Here is a 19358-nt window from a genome sequence, read left to right as displayed (position 1 = left end):
AAATAATAACTCCCGTTCTCTCTACAAGGAAAAGATATTGAGTGTGCCTAGTGCACCGTGCTTATTCGAGTCGTACATGCACAATGTGTGCGGACGTACAAAACATTTACGGCTCTAATGAGCGTCAGAGCCAAGTAGCGCACCCAATATCTATTCCTCTACAAGGTCCTACTGCCGGCCTCTAAAACAGAGGTGGAAGGGATTCACAATGCAAAACACAAATCTGCACAATTTGATTCCTGACTTTCTTCTAATGCCAACTGTATCCAAAATTCCAAATGTGACTTCCGCTACCAGACAAGGTAGATTCTTGCTTCAACTATTTGACCCAGACTGGTATCAAATTAATCCAGATAGAGAATGAAAATATTGTTACAAGATGATTACCAATGATTTCTTTGGACCACAGCTACAATGATTTAACCCTGTGCAAATAATTAGCAACAAAATTTAATTGAAGAAAGAACCATGCTTATTGGGATGGGACCCAAATAAAATAAAAGACAATTTATCATTGATAGTGATGAATTTCACCAACCACATAGTACACTATGTGAGAAATCATTATTGGATAGGATTTTAATTCTATACACGCATGCCAAATTGTTAGATATGCCAGTGCATAGCAAGAGGATTTAATTCTACACACACATGCCAAATTGTTAGATATGCCAGTGCATAGCAAGAGGATTTAATTCTACACACACATGCCAAATTGTTAGATATGACAGTGCAAAGCAAGACCACAAGTTGGGAGATTCTTTGATCAATCTTTTGACCAAGAACAGGATAGAAGATATTTTACAAAAGCAATATAGATATTTTCATAAGTCACCAATAGAGGAATTGAGACATTGAATGGGAACAACCCATAATATTCAACAGAAAATAAACACTAGATTAATCATTGAAGTTTAAGAACAACATGGAAATACATAGCCATATTGATGAGTTTCATGAAACTCAGAAACTAATTTTTTTTTAGCCCCTAAAAAAGAAAAATAAAAAAAACAACTATTATCAAGATAAACTAACGGATGAAAATGACTGGGTCAACATATTCTGGAAATCCTTATCCTACACAACTTGCTCCCGAAATCTACAAGCAAGCAATTTACTCATCATCATCTTCTTCCTGCAAAAAACAAAAACAAAAAACAACCATTAATCAAACAAATTAGGGCTTTTAAAGCCATCAATTTTTGCAATTATCCACACCTCTCCACTCTCATCTTCGTCATCCTCATCGTTCACCTCGGACCTCGACTTGTCGGACTCTTCCTCATCATCAGCTGCATTTGCTCCCTCAGCCTATTATATAGACAGACATTAACTGATATTTTAGAAACAGAACGCTACTGAGTATAAACAACCCATAAAAATAAAATGTATAGCATTCTTTTAGCTTGTTGCAAGTCCAATGTATGCCTATGGACTATATTACTTTTTATCTAAAGAAAAAAATCATTCAGAGCAAACGAATCAACTCCATATAATATGATTAACCCATAAACTAAAAAGTATAGCCTTTTTTTCTTATAGAATATTCTGAGTTATTTGTTTTGAACAATAGCTTATTGAAAGTCCATTGTAAGCCTCTGGCTATATGTACTTTTATTTAAGAAAATGAATAATTCAGAGCAAGCAAAAAGATACTACTGCTAATTATATGATTGACCCATAAAACTAACATGAATAGAGCAAAGTTTTTTTTAGTGTAAGCCTCTGAACCATTGTTCTAAATAAACAATGGGTTATTGTAGGTTTCTGGACTATATTACTTTTTATTAGTAGAAATTGAATAATTCAGAACCAAAAAAACACTACAGATCAAATGAAGAACAAATACAACTAAAAAACAATACCATTTTCTTGTTGTAAGCCTGGAGGGTCTTGTTATATTCAGTCTTCCTTTTTTCTGCCTTTGCTACATATGGAGCTTTGTCCTGTATTTGAAACAAATATACAACAATATAATTGAATAAAAATGTGAACTTTAGCTCTAACTAATAAATCTGAACCGGAAATGAGAAATATTTTTCCAGATAATTTACTCACAGCTTCCGACATGGATTTCCATTTATCTCCACCAGCTTTACCAACCTAATCGTAGAAAATAATGCATAATCACAACAATAATTACAAAAAGGAAAAGGGAAGAAGAAGTAAAACAACAGATTCAAAACACAAAAGTCAACAAAATTGAATTAAATTTGTAGATCTGAAGAGATAACAAATACATACAACGGAGACAGATTTGTTGTTAGGGTGCTTCTCCTTGAAAGTCTTCCTAAATTCCTCCCTAAATTCACCAAAATTGAAAGAAAACATTTTTGAAAACGCCAAATAATCGATATTATAAACTACGAATCGATTGAATGAAACAGTAATGATGTAATATCGAAACACAGATCTAAGAAAATATATACACAGAAATGATACATACATGAAAACGAAGAAGGCGCTCGCAGGCCTCTTGGGCTTGTTGGGATCCTTCGCAGCCTTCCCTTTCTTGGCCGGCTTCTTGCTGGCCTTTTCGCTCGGTGCTCCTCTCTTCTTCACCGACAACCTAACAACAAGTCCAGAAAAATACGAAGCGCAATCAGCCTTCGTCGTCGATTCCCACTGGCACGCCGTTAGATATACACACACATACATAGAAAACATATATATATCACAGATCTGTAACACCGTAACTCCAACAGATCACCAAAAACGAATGAAAACAAAAACTCACTTGCTATCAGTTTTTTTCGTTTCAGCCTTCGACCTGCCTCCTTTCATGGCGAATCCTGCAGGAAAAACGACGAAAACCGGTGAGAATCGGTCGGAAACGGTGGGAATCGGTGCGGACTCAGTCCGAGTTAGCGCCGCTTGGGGCTTGAACACGTACCTTCTAGGGTTAGAGAGAGAGTATAGAGAGAGAAAGTGTAAAATGTTTGTGTGTGGTGTGAGGGAGAGGGTGTGTGTGGAAGAGGGAGATAAGTAGGGGCTTTGGGGGATATAAAACTTGAATTGACGAATCGATTCAAGTCCGGGTTTGGGCGGGATTTCAAAATTTGTTTTGCCACGTCATCGATCCGTGTGCTCTGATTCTATTGGTTGTTTTCCTATTCCTGGGATGTGAATTTGGGGTATTGTCTCTCTCTTTGTGCTTTCCTTTGTGTTTCTTCCAAGTCTTTGGCCTCGGGTTCTTTTTCTTCCTAGCCAAACAGTACCACGACGTGTCCCTATCTGGAGGACACTACTAGTCTTTAAGCTTTGACCCACACGTGTTATCCTTCACACGTATTAGGTAAGTGTAGTTATCTACTAAGATTTTTTAATAAATTAAATGCATTTATATTAATCAAATATGAATAAATGTCAATCACTTACCAAATGAATAAAAATAAGTGTCAAGTAAAATTTGAAGTGAGAGGGATTTATTTATAATTGAACACTTAAATTCACATAAGTGTTTAAAAAAAAAAAAATTATGATCAGCACTTAAAATTCAAACATATTTGTGTTTTTATTCATTGATTTTTTTTAACTGAATTTTTTATAAAACAATTTTGAAAAAATTGAACCAAACCCACTTAAATAATCAAAGCAGAGCTAGAAATTAAATTCAAAGCCATACTGTAAAAAAAATAAATAAATAAAAATAAATAAACATGACAACAAATATAGATTCTTCAAATCAAGATACAAATTAAAAAAAAAACAAAATTATTGCAAAATAATATGTCAAACAATGAGTTGTATACTAATGAACAGTTGATAAAAATTTTAACAATGAAAGAAAAATTAGAGAACTTTGGAAGGGAGAAAAAAAACATAGAGTTTGATTCAAAAAGGAAATCTTAACATTTTTTTTAAGGAAATTAAAAGAACTTAATGAATAAAAGAGAAAAGAAGTAAAAACTGAAAGGCATAATTTTAGAAAATAAAAATTTTAGACGAGCATTATACTAATTTTTTCACACGTGCACATATTTAAAAAATCCTAAATTTAGTATATATTTATAATATACTAGCCCGGCAAATAATCATTTATAATTTTTGTCATTTAAAAAATAATTTGTTGTTTACTTGATCCTGTCGAAACGATTAAGAAGTCATTAATATATATATATATATATATATGAATTTTGCTCCATTGTTCTCTGCAATAAGACATATATTTATGGTAAGAATTAGGCTGTGTTTGTCCCACGTGGATTTGTTGTTTTTACAACATTTTAGTAGTTAGCGAGGTGGTTCATTTCTTGAAATCTAACAAAGGCAAAAATGGTTATATAGCTAGATGTGGCAAAAACTTATGATATTTTCAAGAAGATGATGTCTTGCTTTAAATGGAAATGGGTGAAAAAAGTATTTGCGGTTTGTGTCCTACTGTTTTTTATTCAGCTATGCTCCATGGTGTATTTATTTTTAATTTTTTTATAATCTTTTTATTAAGTATGGATACAAACACGAGTTTCTAACCTAATAAGATATAAATACGATTGCATATTTTTGTATAAATTAGATTACTCTTAAGCTTTGATTTGCCCATTGTTATAATATAAGTCACACAATCCTTCTCAACGGATATCGCTCTATTGGCTCAAATTATTACTATTTATGATTTAATTTTGTTACTCTCACACGCCCTCGCTCTCGAATTCGCTTTATCTTCTATTCTGCTTTATATGACTTATATGACAAATTTGAGCTTGATATGGAAATGTACTGTGATTGCATAACTCAAGTTATTTTACTATTTTTAATGAATTTTGATATTTATTGCATTAAAAGCATTTGATGATTAACACTCAAAATTCAAACACATAAATTCGAGCTCCTAAATTTTCTTATTATTTATTTTTGGTTGAATTAAACAATATTTAAGCTAATTTTGTGCATTTTCATCAAGTGCCTAAGCAAAACTTTGGTTCTCTTTCAAAAGTTAATATTGTATTCAGATATTTATAAAAGACAGATTCAAACTTTTTTATATCTGAGTTTTTAAAAAATTGCAACCAAATAAGTTTTTATATAATTTTATATATTCTTTTAAAATATAAATTTATTATCAGAAATTTGAACCAAGGGAGCCCCAATTCTCCAATTGAAATTTATAAATTGTACGGTCATTGCTCTTTGTAATATGATTTATAAATTTTTAAAATGTTTTTATGGTACTAATTAGGAGAAACTATTACATAGAATCGGAATCTTGATCAATCACTTGCTGATAGCATTATATTACTTTTTATTTATGTGTCATCACTTGATTAACTGGGATTAATAATCTCGAGACCGAATAATAATTCTTCAGAAATTAGAGTGTACACGTCGCACATGAATTTATTTTTTTACAACATTCTACATGTCCGCTCATAAGGTAGTTGATTTATTGAGCCCAAGTGGAGAGGCAAGAATAGTTTTATACGACAATCAAGCTAGATATTATTATGGCAAAGACTTATGGTATGGTTGAATCATGGAATGGCTCTATTTCTAAGGAAGATGATGTGTTGCTTTAATTAATAATGGATGAAAGTAGTTTTAAGTCGTGTCTCTTTTTGTGTGGAGGGACTTTAAAAAACCAATTTAGTAAAAGCACAAAAAGATGTGTGGTTAGTTGTTGTGGGGGTTAGATCAAACAGACATACTCCTTTTGTTACTCATCTTTTTGTATGAAGATGATGCACTTTTGTTGACACACCAGATAGGCACAATATATATATATATATATATATATATATATATATAGATGCATATTTGAAATTGAATGAGATCTTTGTTGAATATTACGCGCTTGTCATGCGTTTTATTTTTGACTAAAACACAAACAGTGTATAGACTGTAAGAATGTATTGGAAAAAAGTGAAAGCACGGTTAGGAACAATATTTTGTTATAAAAATGTCGGAAACAAAAACATGCACAGTTATGGTTTTGAGTCATGATCAGTTATCAAAATAAGAAAAAACATTTTTTTGGTGTTTTGATTTTGGGCACTATTTACGAAATGTTTTAGCACTGTATAAAATAAAATAAGGTTGTACCAAACATACTTTTGTTGCCAAAATTGACACTATAGCAGCCCAAAAACAAAAGTAGCAGAAACAACACGCATGTCAAAGGGGGCCTAAGTGTTTTATCTACAACAAAACAATATTGATAAGTTATATGTAATCTTCTACGAAAACACTCTTGACAATGAAAAATTATATAATTGATGACTTCGTTCACTTGATTATACAATTTGTGTTGTAATAATTAATGACCGACATAAATGGATAAAAATAAATGGAGCATTATTCCTTAAACTTGTCAGGAGAGAGCTGGTAAATGAATTTAATTTTGATATTTGAGCTTGATGTTAACTAATGGAAAAGATCGAGCTCAAATAATCCTTAAGTTAGTTGGAGTTAGAATTTACATTGGCACTGAATTTGAATTTTTAAATAAATAAAAAGCCACAATTACTCTTCAAAAGTGGAGTGCTATGATTTTTTCTTAAAAGTTTAAATGATTTTTTGCAAGTGCAGGGCATATGGATTGTAAATCTAATCGCCCTTTTTTCCCATGGTAGAATCAATTTAGCGTGAGCAACTCTATGATGTGATCTTTAAAAAATATTTTTAATCAAAATATTTTTTTAAAATTTTTATATAAAAAAAAGTCTATTACAAATTCACAACAAAATGAATTGAACCTCGTGACACATGCACCTTTATACTAAGTTATTATTAAACTTTATAAAAAGCAAATCGACATAAGGAATCAACTTTTGTTGTTTGACATTTTTGGCGCGCCTCGATCTCACAGCAGCTACTGCGTTCTTAGGTGTCATTTTCATTTTTATTTTTATTTTTATTTTTATTTTTATTCTTTTCTGTTATTGCATTATTGCTGAGTGGTATATTCCTATCCCTGTTTCAAAGGTTAATCAAGTAAATATGTTGCCTCAATTAATATCTCTATTTTCTTTCCCCACTCATATGATATTAAAAATTAATTTATAATACAAATATCTTTGATAACTACAGGTGTTATTTCAATATATATCTTTGCCAACGCATGGTTTTGATAACAAGAATAAAAAAAATATCCCACTCATTCAAAGCAATGGCTACATTTTGGAGTTGATATAATTTTTTTTTTGGGTAACAAAATCTTATCTCCTTACCTTTTCTTCACAATAATTTATGGCCAATTAAATGGAAAATTCCTACATAAAAATTGTTTGTATAATCATAACAACAATTTTAGGATAAATTTGACTTACCTCCCTTAAAGTTTGTCAATATCCCACATAGGCTACTCTACATTTTATAATTTCACTTACCTGCTCTGTTAGTGACTTTTTTACCATTTTGCCCATGAAATATATGATGTCATTTCAAACCATAATCCACAATCATATTTGCAGGGGCGGAGCCACAAATTTTTATTTGGGGGGGGCCAAACTAAAAAATATATGTTTTGAAATTTTTTGAGGGGCCAATTACAATTTTATATAAATTTTAGGGAACACAATAAGGGTATTTATATAAAATAATAATTTCAGTAGGGGTATAAAAAGGAAATAGAATTTTTTTTTTCGCGCACGGGGGGGGGGGGGGGGGGGGATGGCCCTGCTGGCCCCCTCTAGCTCCGCCCCTGCATATTTGGGTCATGATTTACAACCGAATTCGAATCCATATAAGATAATTAATATATAAAATCAAATCATGACACTAATATGTCATATGCTTAATTTTGGTCAAATGTTGGTTTATTTCAAAATTTTCTATATGTAGTTTTGATTTGCATACATGATTCCATGTATGACGTTAAAACATATTTTTAATCTAATCTCAGTTCAAACTCGTTCCATTTCAAACCACACTTTTTCTTGCAGTATCTCTCCCGCTTCTTTTCTCCCTACCAAACATAGTTGCAAAGCAGGCTTCACGCTAATCATTAATTTTCGCCGATGTATCTCATAAATAATGGTTGTAAGTGATGGGTTCGTAGCATGACATAATAAATAGTAATGATGGGCATAATACAAGTTATGGGACCCAAAACGATCCTATATGAGGATGATAAGGAGACCAATCAAAGAAGTTTATGGTGAAGGACAAAGAGTAAATGGGTTAAGGTTATTGTCAAAATTGGTTGCTTGAGCTATGTCTTTAATACTCCACCGTGTATGTATTCATAATAATAGGTTCCTCACTTAATATACAGGGTTTGACTAAGTTTTACCCAACACTTGGGATCATAAGTCATGATTAAACCAAATGTACATTTTATACCTATTGGGTCCAATCATTCATTCTGTTTCGCCCCAGGGTGACAGCGGCGCATTAAATGGTAATGTAGGTATTAAATTCATTCGGGTTTTTGACAGCAACGGTAGTTGAGTATTAATGGTCAGACTATAACATTAATTGTAATGGTGAGGGTTTTGTCGTGACACATTTTTCACCACTCCCTTAGATGGGCCCATTATTTGTGACATATTTGAACTTCTCATTTACCATCCAAAAATTCTTCTAAGTGACACAGAGAATAGTTATTTTGGTGTCTGAGGGATCTTACATGTGTTCATTCGACATCATTAGCTCCCGTTCACTATTTTTTGTTTTGTTTGTATTTGTTAAAAACTCGGGGTTTGCTTATTGAGATTAACACTTGAGGATTGTTCCTCGAGATCTGTCCGAACAACTTAAGGATTATTTGACTCGAGAGTGTCCAAAGGTTTTCAAGACTTGGGGATTGTTCCTCGAGGTTTGGCTGACCTAAGGTAGTATCAGGTTTGTTCTTTTTTGAGGTTTATTTAACCTATGAGGGTTTCAAGATTTTCGAGGCTTAAGAATTGCTTTCTTGCGATTTATTTCAAGCTAAGAGGGTTTTAGGGTTTTCAGGACTCGAGGTTTGTTTGACTTGAATGACTATCGCAGTTTTGGAACTTGAGGTTCGTTTGATTTGAGAGAATCGCAAGGTTTTCGAGACTTAATAATTGATTTTCAAGGTTTGTTTAACCTCAGAGAAACTTAGGAGTTTTGGGATTCGAAGTTTATTTGACTTGAGATAATCTTATGTTGCATTTAGTGTGCAGGAATGGAATGGAATACCCATTTTAATCATTCATTTGTTTGGTATGCAGTTTAAAGTGAGAATAATCATTCCATTAGAATGAAAATCCATTCTACAAACTAAACATATGGAATATACATTCTATTCCTAAGTCATTTTTTTTTTTTTTTTTTTTTAAGTTCCCAAAAAACCCTCATGTTCAAAGTCTAAAAACACCACCACCGCTACCACTACTTTTGTAATACCCTTATTTTCTGGAGATTTATTTAAGTATTTTAATTACATTTTTATTTAATTATGTGACTATTTGATTATTTGCTTTTATATTTAATTATGTGATTATTTTATTATTTGTTTTTAGTTATTTTATTTATTTTTATTTTGTTTAATTTAAATTTATTGGTATGGCTAATTGTTTATGTGCATTCTTTTAATTGATTTCATGTGTGATGTGTTTACTTAATTAAATGGTTTTTAAATGCTTAATTATTTAGTTAAATGGATTGTTTATTTTATTTTTAAAGGTTTTGGTTTGTTTATTTTATTTTATTTTATTTTTAAAGGTTATGGAAATTAATGAGTTTATTCAAAGGATTTATTATTCCATTTAACGATATTATTTCTTTATTAGCCATCTTTTTGTATTATGTGTTCGTTATAAAATATTAATTATTTAGATATCCCTCGGTTTTGTGCGCAGACTTGATTAACCCGTGTTTCCGGATCGAGGGGTATCACAACTTTCCACCACCTCCTTCCACCATAACCACCACCAACTCCATTGTCTTCCACTACCACCACCTCCACTACATTCCACCACCGTCACTACCATTGCAACCATTGTTGTTGCCTTCAACCACCACATCACCACCACCTCCACTGCCTTCTACCATCGCTATTTCCACCGTGCCACCACCATCACCGACTTCCGCCACTGCCACCACCTTCCACCATTGGTACCTTCGACCACTGCCACCAACTTCCATCATTACTAATGCCTTCCACCACCACTGTCACTTTCACTGCCTTCCACCACCATCATCACATCCACGACTATCGCCTCATTCTACCACCACCACCACACTGTCACCGCCACCTCCACCATTGCAGACATCATACTGCCTTGCACCACCTGACCTCTATTGCCTTCCACTACCATCACTATCGTCACCTCCACTTCCTTCCACCACTACCACCTACACCATTGCCGTCTTACACCACTGCCTTCAACCATTATCACCTGCACCACTGACGCTTTCCACCACTACCACAACTGTTTCCACCATCGCCACCGCTTTCTACTAACACCATTGCCACCTTCCGCCACCACCACTGCCGCCGCCTTCTACCACTGCTGTCATTTATTTTAAACAAATAACAGAAAACTATTATTTTATTTGTTTAGTTTATTTGTCACTAAGAGAGTATTTTAGATAATTCAATTTGAAATTCATTTCATTCTAAATTTTAAATTGATCCAACCAAACACTAGAATTATTATTATCATTCAATTCCTACATGTTTCATATTTGTAACCAAATAATAGAAAGAGAAAGACCATTCCATTCCATTTTCATTTTTATTCTATTCTTACTTGCAATCCATTCTATTTCTGCATGCCAAACGTAGCATTAAGGTTTTCGAGACTGGAGGATTGGTTTTCGAGATTTGTTTGACTTGAGAGAATCTCAGGTTTTCGGGACTCGAGCTTTGATTATTAAGGTTTGTTTGACCACAGAAAATCTTAGGTTTTAGGAGACTGGAGGATTGATTATCGAGATTTGTTTGATTTGAGAGAATCTCAGAATTTTTCACAACTTGAGGGTTGGTTCTCGAGGTTTATTTGACTTGAGGGAGTCTTACGTGTTTTTTTTTTTTTTTTTAGCTTTGCCTTTGTCGTATTGATAAAATATATTTTCCAAGGTGTTTATCTTTTGCTAATGTGGATTCCACATAAGGCGGTGTGTGGCTACACCCATAACAATACATCTTCAAATTTTATTAGATAAATTTTATTGACATCTCCTGAGATTTGGACCATTCAAAGTATATATATATATATTGACCCTCCTAAAACTTATTTGAACGCTTGAAAGTGACCCACCAAATTTATGTAAGTTCAAAAAAATAAACGTTAAATCTATATATAATTTATCCAAACCTAATGAAAGGTCAGTGTTTTTGACATAATACAATACTATCATTTGTCGAGCATGAAATTATAAACATACGTTACGACTCCGTTTGTTTAGATGTAAAATATTTTTTTATTTTTTGATATTTAATTGTCCTAAAATATTTATGAAAATAAATACTCATCTATTGTTGGTAATTTATTTTACATACCCTAGTAGATGGATTCAACCTAAACTTTTACTAAACACCTAATATATATAATTTTTTTAAAAAAAATTTTACCCAAAAAAGAAAAATATTTTTGGAGAAAATTATTTCACGTTTGTTTGCCTACATGTACTCCAAATTTTAACCGGTAATCGAATTTGTTCTGCTTCCTATGTACTCTGGCGAACTAATTGGCTCAGACACGCACACAAACGACGACGAAGAAGCTTATTCCCTTTTACAGAGAGAGATCGAGGAATAGAATTTCAATAGCAGAGAATCTGTATTCCGAGATAAAATTGAAAAGAATAGATCAATGGAAGAAACCCTATACGAACATAGAAATTCTCTAGCAGCTCCTTTCATCTTCTTCATCGTCACTGTCTTCCAATTCCTCTCCGGACACATAGAACACAAAAAGAAGGTACCTTTTTCCGATTCATCGATTAGGGTTTACGTTATTGGAATCTATATAGTTTATACGCTACACTATTTTCCAATTTTAAATTTCTCTATGATTTAATTTGTTCGAAAATTGCAGTTCATTGTTCGCATTTGGAATATCTTTATGAAAAATTCTTTGTGCTTTCGTATTTTGTCTCAGAGTGGAGCTGTGACTGATGAGGAAATTCGATTGCGGACGGAAATCAAGCAACATTACAAGGAGGCGAGCTTATTCACACAGTGCGTGATTCTTATGATATTGCTGAATTCACATTGTGGGATTTTGGAATTATATGCTTTCTTGTGTGAATGGTCTCAGAATATAGATGTTTCATTTCGAATTTTATGTTTTGGCGAAAGAATTCCTTAAACATACACCTATTCCGAAACATGTAAAGCATCTAAATTTATGTTGTTATCAGAATTGCTCTTATTGGAAGAATTTAGCTAGGAGGCGCCAAGTTCATAGTTAATTGTAGATTGATTAGTTACATTGAATTCTTGTTTCAATATTGAAATCATCTAGTGACCGGAGTGCTAAGTGATAATGATTTTGATGTGTCGTGGTTTAATTTAACCCTTTAGTTCTCAAGCACACAGGTGAAAAGAAAGTGTGGAATTCTGAGAAGATGATTTTATTTTCAATATCTCTACACATGGTACAAAATATGAGCTATTGTTTTTTTGGTTCTTGGTTGATTACAGGCCTTCAACATTTGCACAAGCTGCAAAACTTAGGAGGATGGCAGCAGCAAAGGAAAGAGAAATTACAAAGAGTATGTGATCTCATCTAAAAGAATATATTTTGAGGCTCTTATTATTATTGTTATTATTTTTAGTTTTCCTGTGTGTAGCATGTAAAAAGCTGTACTGAAGACATGAATTGGTTCATCATTTTTATGGTGAAAGTTTCGAGCACTTGATGATTGAAATGACAACTAAATGGAAAGGAGGAAACTGATGCAGGCTTTTATCTTTAAGTTGAGCATGGAATCTATGTAGATTTGATGATAATTGAATGGAAAAATGTAAGATGTAGTGATAGCTAAAGGGAAATTGAATGAAAATTGATGACAATAATTGTCCATTAAAAAATAAAAAGGCTAGCCACCGCCTTTGTGGGTCTAGGGAGGTTAGATGTACACAATCTTATCTTTGCATTCATATATGTTGTTTCCTGTTTCGAACCCATGACCTCTAGGCCATAATGGAGCAACCTCTCCAATGCACCAAGGCCCACACTCAATTGTATTTATATATCATTTATATCAAATTAAGAACTATTAGCATTAATTGTATAGATACCTACCAAAGAATAATTCTATAACAAATTGTATAAACATACAAATGGTCGTAAGTCACTTTTAACTGAACCTAAAACGAAGGATGGTGAGAATTGAATGGATAGTTGGAAATTGTTGTGGCATGCCAATCAATTGCTTGGAAAGGAAAAAAAAAAAAAGTAAAAAGAAAAAAAAAAAAAAGAAAGAAAGAAAGAAAGAAAGAAAGAAAGAAAGAAGAAATGGTTGAATATTTTAAAGTAGGGTGCAAGTTTAACATGGACTTCACTCAAAAAACTTAAGGGCTTTATTTGTGACTGAATAAAGGGGCCTCATGTTTAGTTGGTTGAGGCTTTTCCCATGAGTCTTGATAACCCTAGTGCACCTTTTAGGCATTGGCGTGCCTTTAGCACATAGTTAGTTTATCATATTTGAAGTTTGTTGATGTGAGTTTCGTTTACGTAATAATGAGGCATTACCCGTAATATAGAAGAGGTCCAGAGTGGACTGAGTGAGGTGAAAGCCAGGCAAACTTGAGAGAGAGAAAGAGAAGATGGCAATGTGAAAGCACCATTGACTCCCTTAGTGAAGGTTTAGAGGTAAAAAAAGGGGTGAGAGAACTAGAGAAAGCATTGGTGAGAGAGGGTGTTAGTTATTTTCATTTTTTCCCTCTTCCTTTGTCCTTAGTAGAGTGTCTTTCTATAGGCCAAAAAGTGAGGATGGGTGATGTTATGATGAAGCAATAATATAAGAGTTTAATATAATAAGGAAAAGAAGAAATATATATAAACAAAGTAATAAGAGGCAATTATAGGGTGTAGAGTTGTTAAGTGGGTAATAAGGGGAATTATTTAATGAGATAAAGGGTAATTATTTAATGAGATAAATTATATCAATATGGCCGGGTAAGGTGAGGATAGGATAAATAGGAGTCAAATTGTCTTTCTCTCTCTACAAGTCAGGTTAAGGGTCAGCTTGACGAGCCCTAGACTTCAGCCACCAAACCAAATACCTCCTCGGATCCCAAAAATCACTAGTCCTGCTCCCAACTCAGGTCTTCAAGTCTTTGGTATTCTATTTGAGGTTTATTGATGACGTATGTCCAATGTAACTTGCGCGTTGACCACTTGACTTTTAGCTAAGTGGGCCATTATTGCTGATGTGGCAAGAGCCACTTGGGGCACGCATATTGGGTATCTACAAAGTTTACATTGGCATGGATAATATGTTGTTTTTTTCTTATTGAAAAAAAAAAAAGAACAAAAAGTTGATGATTCAAGGAAATGCCGTTAGCCCAAAGGCCTTTTAAATATGAGGCATTCTTGCTTTGTTACCTTCTGTAAAGATGATATTACCCACTTATAAAACTGCTCAATGCGTGGCCTACAACCCCGTTCAACACTATATAATTTGACCCTACTGTGGTAACTTCTGAAGGTGCAAGGGTCTTTGAAGTTCCTTCTCAGTTTAACAACATGTCTTCATCTATTTCTGAGCAGATTCTTTGTCTGGAATATGTGCATAGAGTTTTCAAATCCATTACCAATTGTTGGTCCCCCAATGTGGAATGCTGGGAGGGATCTACTAGAGGCATTGTCTGCATTGATGAAGTGGTTTTTCTCAACTTGAACATGTATTTTGACGTCTGGCTGCCTGAGCTTTCATCACTACACCTAGCAATATCCCTAACATGTTTATGTTGGGTTATTACTGGGTTAGGTTTATTCCACTAATTGTTATAAAATTGTGTCTTGCGTCATCTAGTGTTGGGCTCTTTACATTCACAAAGGACTGCTTAAGAAGAAAGCTTGAATTTTGTATCATCCTGAGGGAGAGGCTTTTGCCTTGAAGGAACTCTGTTGGTGGCCCTCTCACTCTTAACAATTCAAACAATTGTTCTGACGCTTGGTAGCCTGGGTGTTTATGATTTAGGCCAAGCATTGGTTGCTAATGTGTGCATATTAAGTTATTTTTAGTCATCAAAGTAGGTTAACTTTACTACAATAGCTGTAATTAAATTAAGCGCCTTGCTGTTACAAGTCATCTAGAGTTTGGCACTTCTTTTTTTACAAAAGAGTAATTGTGAAGAAAGACTAAGTTATTATTTCCCAGCGGGAGGCTTTCACCCTGAATGCTCTTTGAAGTTTGAACGTAAAGGTAGTAATCCATGTTTTTTGACCATGAATCATCAACCTTGAACTTTTCTGTAAGAGACTGTATGAATATGATGGAGCCACCAATGGCCTGGAAGGAGGCCAAAAACCCATGCCAAGATTGTAAAGATGACCTCACAATTGTAACTAGTGAAGGTCAAGTGTTTTTTTTTTCCAGTCTTAAGATTTATTTTCTCATGTATTTGAGATCTTTTTCTTTCTCGGGAGGTTACATTTTTAGATACTAAAAAATAAAAAAGGTTAAGTTTATTTCAAGAGAAGGTTACCGTTCACCTTTTATTCATATAATATAAATATACGCTACATGCATGCACATGCACATCCATGCCGTTCCTCACTACCAACGCAAACCTCTCTTTCAACCCCACACACACATATACAAAAGAAAACAGATCCTATTCAAACAACATGAGGTATTCTTGCTCAAGCGTATGTATCATCTTCCTTTCCCTTGGGCCTCAAGAAGAATACTTGGTTTTATGGTCACTGTCTCTAAGTAACACAACTCCTCACTCAGATTCAACTGTCTTTCTTTGCCAGTAGAGGTGGTTACAACCTCCCTGTTGGGTAATTTATTTCATTCAACTTAAGTCAGATCAATATTGTCAGCACATATAAATCTTATGATAGTGCTCCTTGTGACCATTAATCTCGTTTTCAGGTAGTTTTGAGAGAGGGAGGAAAGAAAGAAAATTGCAATATACCAGCTTTCATGCTTCCATTTAAGGTATTAATCCCTAACTAATAAAGTTCACATGCACGTAGCACTACATTACAGGAAAACGAAATTAACTAGTTAATCCCTCTTGTCAATCAAAATCTCAAACCCATTGTCATGCCGCAATTCACACCTTAAATCCTGCACTTGTAATTGCCCATATATTGCTTGAAAATCTCAGGATTCCCAATCTGTATTTTCAATAGCTAATTTTTAGTCTATTCCCGTGATGCCAAGCTCTTAATTTTGTCATCTAAATGTATCTCAAGTTTCTTTGAGTTGGCTGTCCTACATCATACTAGAAGATTTTGTACCATATAGAGAGACACATTACATGTTTACGTGTCAAATTGTCGATACATTATACCCTGTTTTCAAGTCAATAGCCCTTTCTCTCTGCAATTGTGATCACATTTTTCCTTCCTGTAATTTATTTGTTTCCTGCTTTTTTTTTTTTTTTTTTTTTTTGCTTCTGCATTTTTAAGGTGCCTAATATAATAGAAACTAACAGATTTGCATAACTTGCAGTTCAAGAATTGCACAGCAAGGAGATAATTTCATCATATGATTCATACCTGAAAGTTCTAATGATATCAAAGGTGGTCCCGGGGAATATTTTGATAATTAATAATAAGCTTGTTTCATTCCAATTTCCATATGGTTCTGAAAAAGTTTATTCATGTGGTTGACTACAGGTCATTCTATATTTTATTCTTATTTGCTGGTTTTGGCATGCTCCTGTGGCCGCTATATCCGAGCAACTTGTGCAACCCTTTGGTAATGAATTTGTCCCTAGTAGTTTAATTAGTAATTGAGAATAGTTTCTTCTCCCCTGCGCCCGCTTTCTCTTTTATTTCTGACTTGTTATCAACTTAAAAAAAAAAAAAAAATCCTCTTACTCACTGCCTCCATATGTTGCTTTTCTTACTTTGCTAGGTAATTTATGAATTAAGTTCTAAATTAAGGAGTTATTCGTGGAATTTTTGTTAAGGAAATATTTTGGGAAGCTACTGCAGTGTTGATTCGATTTACCTCCTCCATTGCAGGAAAGATGTTATCTTGGAGAGCTGGAGGTTCTCTGAAGAATAATGTTATGGTAAATAAATTGAGACACTTTCCTTTTTTAATTATACTGTGTGGTGTTCTTCAACAAAGGAAACCTTAAGTAAAGAAAACTTGTGCTCTTCCACGAGTTACTTAGGTAGACTGAAAATTTAAGTGTGGTCCATGTCTTATAACCAGGCAAGCAACGATTGATCTAATTTATGGCGCCGGTAGATATTCAAGACAATAACCAGACATATACCCCTTTCGTCACACTCACTTACCCACTCAAAAAGAATGAAAAGGAAAAACAAAAAGATTTTGTCCAAGAAATCATATTGTTGTCGGTCCGAGACACCCGAACAAACAATGCTTGAAGCCTTATTAATGGGTGCCAAGTCTGTTCTGATTTTAGTGCTTCTAGACCCTCTTCATTGGACCATGATCTATAAGCGTGGTACAAAAAATATATAGCTTGGAGGAACTCAATTTTTCTTGATCTACTTGATGCTTGTGTGCCAATATAAATGTCATGGAACAATGAGCGTAACATTCCGGTTCAGTCTTTATACCGACACACACATCATGAAAACCAAATCATTGCAAAATGCATAGTCATCAGACATTTCACATTCCTGGTGGTTTCTGAGGCATCTGAACATCTGTCTATTTCAATGCAGGTTGGGATCATACCTTGGTTGATCGTATCAACCAGGGTGAGCAAATTTATATGTCGGAAATTCATCAACTAGAAGGAGGATTTTCTTTACTCTCCCAAATCAAGAAGAATATAAAAGCAACCTCCTATAGGATAAAGGCAGGGATGATGATGGTAAAAGCAACCTCCTTTACTTTCCTCTTTAGTCTCTTGTAAACTTATTCTTTATATTTATCAGCCAAAAAAATAATGTAAAGGAACTATAGAATTGATATGAGATTGTATCTGATGGATTTAGATTGCTTTAATCTTCATTTGCATTTTAATTTATTTTGGCATTTGTGTATTAGATGGTATACATGTTGGTTTAAATTTGTCATTGAACTTGATTTTTAACTTATACATACGCGCGTGCACACACACGCACACAAGGGCAAACCCAATGTATGAGGCTCCGACCATTGCGTGGTCTGGGGAGGGTAAGATGTACGCAGTCTTACCTTTGCATGCAGATGGTTGTTTCCTTGTTTTGAACCCATGACCTCTAGGTTAAAATGGAGCAACCTTACCGTTAGCTCAAGATATCCATGGTATCGGTGGAGGTTCAATTCCCTGTAAGGGCACAGTGGATGTGTGAGCTGCTATAGTTGCCAAAGATGATTCTCAATTGGATGGGTATGGCTGTGTTACGTGAGCTGTGCAATTTTATGTTGCTATATGATCCAGATAAATGATTGAAAAATTCTGAAGATGCGATTGTAAGATCTAAAAGGAGCACCAGAGTCACTTTGGTGTTTGATGATGATCCTATTGTTTCTCAGGAGTGCTGCACTTTTGGAAGCTTTTACGTGCAATTTTAGGATCTGATTCTAAAGGGAAAAAGTCCCCCATTCAAGGTAAATCGTTACATATCATAGGGCTCTTTGAGTGCCTCAATTGACACAGTTGCAAGAAACTATATAGATGAGGTGGTTGCAGGTTAAGCATCTTGGTTCTAACTAGGTTTGCATTCAAATCAAGAATTGTATCAAGAATCGTTGGATTGACCCTTGTTCGAGCTCAGTTGTGAAGTTGATGCTACTGACAAATTCATCTTGTTTTGGTTGTTTAGCTAATAAGCCCAAAAACTCAAACTTCAGCTCATTCTTGAATCCTATCCAAGTTCAAGCTTAACATAAAGGGCTAGTCTAGTGCATAAGGTCCTCGCAACTGTGGGTTTTGGGGAGGGTACATTTACACAACCTTACAATTTGTGTGGTCCGGAGAGGGTCGATGCACGCAACCTTACTTTTGTTTGCGGAGAAGTATTTTGAATCCGTGACCTCCAAGTCATAATGGACACAACGTTATCATTGCGGCAAGGTCTGCCCCTCAACCTCAAGCCGAATCACAATTTCCCTTCCATTGTCGTGCAAATATGCACACAACCACATTAAGAGAAACAAGTTGTTCTGTTCAAACTTTGGAAAGTTTTCTCAAAACAAACCAATGAAGTAGTACTGTTTATTCTCCTCCTCACAATTACACCATATAAATTACATTATATATTTGCAATACTTTCATGGATGGGTAAAAAATAAACAATGCAACAATAAGATTGATTATAGCTCAGCATTAAAACCATGATTCACAA

At 34.1% G+C, this 19358-nt stretch overlaps 2 protein-coding genes across 2 annotated transcripts; one reads left to right on the top strand and one right to left on the bottom strand.

Annotated features, from left to right (window-relative positions):
- Positions 1-877: 877 nt before the first annotated feature.
- On the bottom strand, positions 878-3038 carry LOC132266479 (HMG1/2-like protein). The gene is made up of 8 exons (XM_059767356.1): positions 2894-3038; positions 2738-2792; positions 2447-2569; positions 2245-2302; positions 2059-2103; positions 1866-1946; positions 1219-1311; positions 878-1135 (listed from the first exon to the last, which is right to left on the bottom strand). Exons 2-8 carry the CDS (start codon positions 2782-2784, stop codon positions 1115-1117), a joined length of 468 nt encoding a protein of 155 aa, XP_059623339.1. The 5' UTR covers positions 2785-2792; positions 2894-3038; the 3' UTR covers positions 878-1114.
- An 8516-nt stretch (positions 3039-11554) lies between these two features.
- LOC132266478 (protein GET1) lies at positions 11555-18055 on the top strand. Its single transcript, XM_059767355.1, has 7 exons — positions 11555-11831; positions 12012-12091; positions 12557-12627; positions 16552-16622; positions 16719-16800; positions 17070-17119; positions 17748-18055. Exons 1-7 carry the CDS (start codon positions 11724-11726, stop codon positions 17817-17819), a joined length of 534 nt encoding a protein of 177 aa, XP_059623338.1. The 5' UTR covers positions 11555-11723; the 3' UTR covers positions 17820-18055.
- The last annotated feature ends 1303 nt before the right edge of the window (positions 18056-19358 follow it).

The sequence above is a fragment of the Cornus florida genome, unplaced genomic scaffold (genome assembly GCF_030987335.1).
Source record: "Cornus florida cultivar Cherokee Brave unplaced genomic scaffold, ASM3098733v1 CherokeeBrave_3.0.0_Hap2_Chr07, whole genome shotgun sequence".
NCBI lineage: Eukaryota > Viridiplantae > Streptophyta > Magnoliopsida > Cornales > Cornaceae > Cornus > Cornus florida.
This window is presented reverse-complemented; position numbering and strand designations above follow the sequence as displayed.

What these genes read in the sequence shown, in the direction of transcription:
- LOC132266478 (XM_059767355.1), top strand. Translation starts at nt 11,724, where the DNA reads ATGGAAGAAACCCTATACGAACATAGAAATTCTCTAGCAGCTCCTTTC. An exon ending in ACATAGAACACAAAAAGAAG is followed by an intron (nt 11,832 to 12,011) that starts GTACCTTTTTCC and finishes ATTTTGTCTCAG; the next exon opens with AGTGGAGCTGTGACTGATGA. An exon ending in GCAACTTGTGCAACCCTTTG is followed by an intron (nt 16,801 to 17,069) that starts GTAATGAATTTG and finishes CCTCCATTGCAG; the next exon opens with GAAAGATGTTATCTTGGAGA.
- LOC132266479 (XM_059767356.1), bottom strand. Translation starts at nt 2,784, where the DNA reads ATGAAAGGAGGCAGGTCGAAGGCTGAAACGAAAAAAACTGATAGCAA. An exon ending in ACGAAAAAAACTGATAGCAA is followed by an intron (nt 2,570 to 2,737) that starts GTGAGTTTTTGT and finishes ACTTGTTGTTAG; the next exon opens with GTTGTCGGTGAAGAAGAGAG. An exon ending in AGCGCCTTCTTCGTTTTCAT is followed by an intron (nt 2,303 to 2,446) that starts GTATGTATCATT and finishes TGGTGAATTTAG; the next exon opens with GGAGGAATTTAGGAAGACTT.